The 7,143-nt window shown below is 37.8% G+C and overlaps 1 protein-coding gene across 1 annotated transcript in view; it reads right to left on the minus strand.

The window, feature by feature from the left end:
• Positions 1 to 887: 887 nt before the first annotated feature.
• Positions 888 to 7,143, minus strand: part of PAFAH1B1 (platelet activating factor acetylhydrolase 1b regulatory subunit 1) — a 34,607-nt gene continuing 28,351 nt past the window's right edge. Inside the window, exon 10 of the mRNA XM_019545567.1 lies at positions 888 to 4,747. Within this exon, the coding sequence (XP_019401112.1) occupies positions 4,674 to 4,747 (74 nt within the window). The 3' untranslated portion in view covers positions 888 to 4,673. The remainder of the gene's footprint in view (positions 4,748 to 7,143) is intronic.

Raw genomic sequence — 7,143 nt, forward strand, 5'->3', positions numbered from 1 at the left:
GCAAGGAATTACCTCTCCTAAATACAACCAAGCTTTTAAACAAGGGCAGTACCATCAAAATAAGCAGCAGCAGAAAGCCTCAACATCCTCCTTCCCCACATGAAGAAAAAGTCTAGAAAATTGACCCTCAAACCTCAACACTGCTGAAAACAAACTGCACAATGTATCCAAGCAATAAAAAAGGTAGCAATCACAGGTTATAACCTCCGCTTTTGGCCAGACAGCGTGAAGGGCTCCCATTTCTTCTCTCCATGTAAGATGGAAAATGAGTGAAGTTCTGCAGGTTTATTCCACCTTTCATTCCTTGTACAGCAAACACCCCCACCTTAGCTTTCCTGCGGGATCCTGTTTGTTCTAACCGCTTCTAGATTTGAGATCGAGTCCATATCGGCAACTCCATAATGAAACATCTCCAAATACTAAGCTTTAAAAAAGCTTGAGCTCAAAGTTTGTTATTCCTGAAATCTAGATTCTCCTGTAGCTAAATCCGCAAGGCACAAGATCAAATGAGTGCTGTATTAAAAAAATAAAACTGAACACCTCCATATGGAGTGATGCTTATTTAATAGGAAGAGATTGTTAGTGTACAAACATGGCTGCCTTCAAGAAACTACTGAAATGTGCATTAAACAGCATTCTGTATAGCATGAGTGCTTAACTTTCTAATCATGTAACTTAAAAAATAAGCCTCAGTTATGTAACATTTAGTCAATAAAACCTTGGACTATTCTACAGCCTCAGGAATGCCTCCCTGTTAAGAACATGTTTCACAAAGTTAATTTTATAAAAAGTAAATGAAGTGTGCAGTAAAAGCTGAAGGGTGTTTTTTTTCCAAAATAGTTTTAATTCTTGCATCCAAGGAAACCAAAAAACAAAAAAGCCCCACGTCTAGTTTTATATGCATTTAATAGTTTACCAATTGGTACAATAAGATTTTTTTAATATGCAGAAAACATGAATAAATTTTGTTTTACACAGTCTGAGAGCAACAAATCTTACTGTAAAACACAGAGCAGTATTATATACATTCCTTTACTGATTTTTTTTTTTTATTTTATTTTATGTGTGTCAATATCTTCAGTTAACTCCTACAGTCTGGGAACTGTTTTCTCCAATTGCAACCTCTACATCGTTCTTATGAAAAAAGAAAAAATATCGACGTTTGCCTTCATGTCAATGTCAGGATCAACTTCTAAACTTGAAGATTTCACTCACATATCTTCAGAATGAACTCAGGGAAGCCTGAAGAATAGGTAGGACAAGAAAGCAGCTACTTACATGACACAGTGGAAAGATAAAAAAGGCCAGTTAAATCCAGTCGTGACTTGTAAATCCAGCTCACCCTTCCCCACCCCCAGAGTGTTTTTCCCCCCTTCCTTTTTATACATGTATAATTTCTTTACTAATAGAGTTTCTTGGTATTAACTTATTTTAAGATACCCTGAACTTTATGTACAGCTGGACAGAGAAGAGTCATTCTAAGTGTGTTTTTCCTTCATTCTATTCAGCAACTTTTATACTCAAATTGTTAAAAGGATTATCAAGCCACCACTGTCAACAAAAAGAAGGTATATTTTTTTCATTTAAATAGCTTTCATGGGAGACAAAAGCTACTTAAGAGTGATATTACCAGGCAGTTCACATAAAAACAGAAGGAGGCAAACAGGAGAAGCAGGGTACTGACAGTATAAGTAGACTGGGCTTGGTGAATCTATAGCCAAAGCTTTCAAAATACTACAGTGCTCCACAGCCCTTGGACAACTTGCTAGCAACTAGTTTTTGTTTTTTTGTGTTTTTTTTTTCTTTTTAGTTAGTGCCCCGGGCACATCATTGGTCACACCACACACAAAAGCAGGACGGCTTTTTACTCTTCTAAAGTGCAAGATGCTATAAAAACCATCGGCTTTCAGATCATGTCTAAACCACAATAAATTTTGCACTTTCAAGAATGCATCTAGGACTTCCTGGGCACGTTAAATTAGTGTGGCACTGGAATGTCTGTCTGTCCTCATTTTAAAACAAACAAAAAAAAATCTTTTTTGCTGTTGTCTATTTGGTAATGCAGTTCTATATATGTATTATTTTCAGCAATGCCAATTTTAGTAAGGAAAAGTGACAAAGCAGCAGTGAACCTCTAAAATCCTCCAATAAATTCCTTTCACAATCCAAACCAGTAACCTCATTATTGTACTTATCACAGGAAAGGCACAGGATTAGACAGCTGACAGAAACATTGCAGACAGTGAAAAAAAGATCAACACAGTGTAATATCAAGAGGCAACAAAGCAAAAAACCCTCGTAAATCCAACTTCTGTGTTGTTTCTTTTGACTTTTTCTTCTTTGTCTAAACAGGGCTTTAATTTTTGATCCATTTTAGGACCATCCCTGAGATTATTCACTGCTTATTAAAAGGAGAAGGTTGCAAATCAAGCTGTTTAAAAGTCTAAATATTCAGCAAGATGTTTCACCTCTCAAAAAACAAAATGCTGCTCACAAGATTTTAGTTAAGTCTTTGTCCTTGTAAGCTGTTACATGCGACAGGGAAAGAAATGCCGTGGACAAGTTTCCACATAACAGGTACCTTTAATTTCTCATTCATGTTTATGAATTATGTACACAATTGTGGTTTACTTCACCATTAAATAAAGTTGCTACATCCTAATCAGGAATTAAAATGCTGTACTACTATACACTTGCAGATGTATACAGGAATTTTAAAATGCACCACTTCTGTGTATTTGGAATTCTCAAAATAGGACAAATAGCAGCAAACCATTCCAGTCAAAAACAGCTAATGCAAAAAAAAAAAAAAGAGACTTCAAATTTGTGCATGTTCAACTGTGGAAGTATTATTCAAAATAATATAAACCACTGGATTTAAGGAATTAGCCTGGATCTTAACCTGGCTCCCAAAATACATTAGCACTCAGTTTCCTCCCCCTCCTCCAGAGGCATGTCAATGCAAGGAACCAGGTACAGGAATCCAACTCCTTCTGGTGGAGGCACCGACCCTTCTGCGTGACTGTAGGAAATCAACAACTCTTAACCCTCGGTTTTCTTAGTGTGTACATCCTCCAACCCAATGCTTGCCAATTTATTACATCTTTTAAAAGGGACAGTTTTAAAAGCCATGGATTAAACAAAATGAATAAAACAAAGCACAGAATCAATTCACCTGTTAAAATGTCAGACTGGTACTTCATTACACTGTAAATTTTAAAGGGGATTTTTAAAAGACCTGGTTAGTTAGATAAGTAATGGAATTCTTAATCATCTACAATGGAATTTCTCACAAAAAGCTGATTAAAATATTCACGTAATATTTTTCATTCACATCAGATCAAAATATGTAACGTTAGGGATATGCAAGTTAAAAATTCTTCTACACCAAATGAATACACTAATTTACCAAATTAGACCATTTCTGTTGGTTTGTTTTAATATTTACTTACTAGTATCATTCCCACACTTGGGCAATTTATTTTAAGGCTAAAAGTTTTAGGAAGCTTGTATCAAAATCTGTAATGGAGTCTACCATTTTATCATCTGATCCATTTTCTAAAGTATTTTTAGTGCTTTCTTTAAAAGAATTGGAATACTGTACCCCTAGCTCTCTCAATATACATTCCACCATAAATTTTGATGCAAGCCATGTTGAACTTTGTCATGCTACAGAAGGGTTTCTTGAGCACTGAGGAACCCCTGTATTCCCCAACCTCCCGGACAGGAACAATAATACAAAGGAAACTTTGATATCATTGTATAATGGGCATTGCACATCCCTAAAAAAAAAAAACAAACCCCACACATGAAAAACAAACAGTAAAGTTGTACCACAGTATAGTCAACGGGGAGATTAAGCTCTACTTGGAAATTAGATCACTAAATTCTAGTAGTACGGACAGCTCCTCCTGGAAGTGTGTCTAGCGAGGAAAGTACTTTAAGCTTAGTTTTACAGTACAGCTTAACTACTGAATGACCAAATAAAAATAAATATATTTATCACATCAGCTGCTACCGAGCTCTGTTGTCTCATTTCAGGTTTACAAGTTAGTTCTATAAATATACCAACCTTTGTGTGATAGGAGGCCAAAACAAATGATGTGTTCTATTGATTTGGCAACTGTGTCATGACAAAAATTCCAAAGTTTAATTAATTCCCATTAATTACATATAAGGTTCAGAAGATTCTGAATTGCAGCCTTATTATCTAGTATCCTTAGAGAAGATTTATTAAGCACACTTAAGTGATGTTACATAGATACACATTTCTGAAAGAGCCCTACAAAACTTTTCCCAAATGAGGTCACCAATTCAGGCACCAACAGACAGCAGAAAGAAAAACAGGTATAATTATCCGACATAGAACGACACTGTCAACTATTCAGTTAAGTGCCCTATTCCAATTATCCAACTTCTGCCTTCTTAGGTCTGATGTGACCAATGCCAGCCCATGTTCTTAAACCTATGGTACTTCTAGACAACGTATGTAAATTTACAGTATACAATTTGGATTCACCATGCATGAATACTTTGTGTGTAACATTTAATAAGCTCAATCTACATCCAGAATAATTTACATGAAAGGACAATATTTATTTAAACAGAGCTCAATGGGTAACCATGGTATCTGAGTGCATCCAGAGGAAAAGGGGGTCAAATGTGAATTCAAATCAACGGCACTCCCACACTTTTACTGTTTGATCTACACTTCCAGTAACCACATATGGTGCCGTCTTGTGGAAATCTGTGAGAAAGAAAAGCATATGTTAAAAGAAAAAAAGTGAATGCAGCAATTCACAGTACCACCCTTCCCAAGAGACCCATCCCCCAAAAAGGGACAATGCACTATTTAAAAAAGAAAAATCAAGACGAGACTAAGTCTTTAAGGTCCCTGTGGCAGGTGCCATCTTGGTTTTGCCTTCAACTCCTTGATTGAATCTCATTTTGTCACAACATGAAAAATAAGAGCCCAAAGTGCATATACCTAGAGGAATGATAAAATTAGTAATGAACAAGTTCATCTGAAAACTACCAAGCCCGGGGATGTGGTCGAAGGCAGCGTTATCAGTTCTTGCAAGAGAAGAGAACTTTACAAAAAGAAAATCAAAAACTAAAAGAGGTGCACATCTCTCTCAGCTTTCTTCTGGGACTCAAGACTATGGAGACCTGCGTTCAGAGTCTTTTCAGCCACAAAGGACCTCAACTGAGATGAACAGCAACTGGGAAAACATTTGTTCAGATAAAGAGATACCACTGTTCTATTTCCTTCAAGGAAAAACTCTCCCCTTTTTTATAAAAAGGAAGTGTTTGGATCCAATCACCACTTGTTGAGCAAGGCAGCATTTTCCCATTTTGGGTTTTTTAAATGGCAAGTACAATCATATATACAGTTATACAAGACAAGTATTACTATCAATGGATATAAGCTCTGCTCCTATATCCTTTGCTTGTTTTCCCTTTGGAAACAAACCAAAACACTTACATCTCGTATATTAGCAATTAAGATGTTCAAGAACTCTGAAACAAGCCTATAATGGCCACATCTACATGTGTGCTTTACTGCAGAGCAGGCTAATTAGCTGTGGAGTAAAGTGTCACCATGTAACAGTATTAAGCCGCAGTAAATTAATTTATGCTTGTCAGGGACAGTACTATCTTATGCTGGGGTAATTTACTGCAATTAAAACATGCAGACATTGACTGCAGGCATAAATTGTACTCAGTCAGCTGGACTCCTGCCTGCTGCCTAGCCACACAGTTCTGCACTTTCACCCACCTCATGCCCCAGCCAGCTCTTGCACCACCTGACACTGCACCCAGAGCCTGGGGCTGACCCCCCATGCCCCCTGCCAGCCAAGGCCTGCTCTGCCTGCGCTCAAATTCCTGCTGTCCTAGAAGCACATGTAGACACTGTGTGCACCTGGTAATTCACTCTGGCTCAAACTGCTCTGGAGTTTATTACTTCACATTAATTGCATGTATAGATGCACCCACTCTTGTATTGCTGGTGTAGGTAATTTATGAGCTAGGCATGAATAGATCTTTCACAAGCATAAAAGCAAGACTGCTTTTCAGGAGACCTAAAAGCACTAAACACTAATCGATTTTGAATCACATCAACCAGGGGACAACCAATATTGGGAGATTTAGCCGAGAGGGATAAGAGGACTTCACTGAAACTTTCTGGCACACTCCAGAAGTCTTTTAGCAAAAGCTAAATATTGAATATTTTGGGTCTGTCAAATTGGCAGCCCTGGGGCTGAATGCAGCCCAAGAGGCAAAAGACACTTACCTGGCCACTGCTACCTCTACTGCTACTACAGCTGGGGTCTGCAGGTTCACTCTCCCTTCTCTGCCTTCCACTTCCTGTTCCCACACTATTGGGGGGCGCGGGGAAAGCAGTGTGGTATAGTATGGCTGGGAAGCCAAAGGTGAGGCTAGCAAGCCCACATGGCACACAAGCTAGGGGGCCCATGGCTTGTGTTGGTACAGCTCACAGGGCAAGCTGTACGGCTTAGCCTTAAGTATTCCAGAGCTATCCAATTTCTAACAGTCTTGAGGGTTAGATAACCCTTGACTTTGTTACCTCCCTTTTGACTTTACTCCTAAATTCTTCATCTTGAACACAAGTGTGACAAGTGACAAAAACAGGAGCTCTCCATAGCAGTCCAACCTCAGTTTAAAAGGAATATAGTACAAACTCACACCTCTCACACTAAATATCTGGTCTGTACGCTTCAACTTGGAATCAGTGAAGTTGGTTTTTAATCGACTCCTTGTGCATCAACAACTAGTATGATTCAGGGTGGGTAAAAATCAATTATTGGATTTGAAAATTGGATTTTATTTAAATCGGGTTTTTATTTTTTTAAAGATACTTTAAAAATAACCTATATAAAAATAGGTTTAATTCAAGAGATGTTCAAGCTCAAAAATATCATTATGGAATAGGGATGATAACTTCTAATTATATACTATTTCAGACAATATATTCATGCAACTTTTCTTAGGAAAAAATATATAAAATAGGTCACAACAGGCCATGAGAGTCCAGAGGAGAGCCACGCGCATGATCAGAGGTCAGGAAAACAGATCTTACGATGACAGGCTGAGAGCCACGGGACTCTTTAGCCTGGAAAA

Source organism: Crocodylus porosus, unplaced genomic scaffold (assembly GCF_001723895.1).
Source record: "Crocodylus porosus isolate Cpor-Errol unplaced genomic scaffold, CroPor_comp1, whole genome shotgun sequence".
Lineage (NCBI taxonomy): Eukaryota > Metazoa > Chordata > Crocodylia > Crocodylidae > Crocodylus > Crocodylus porosus.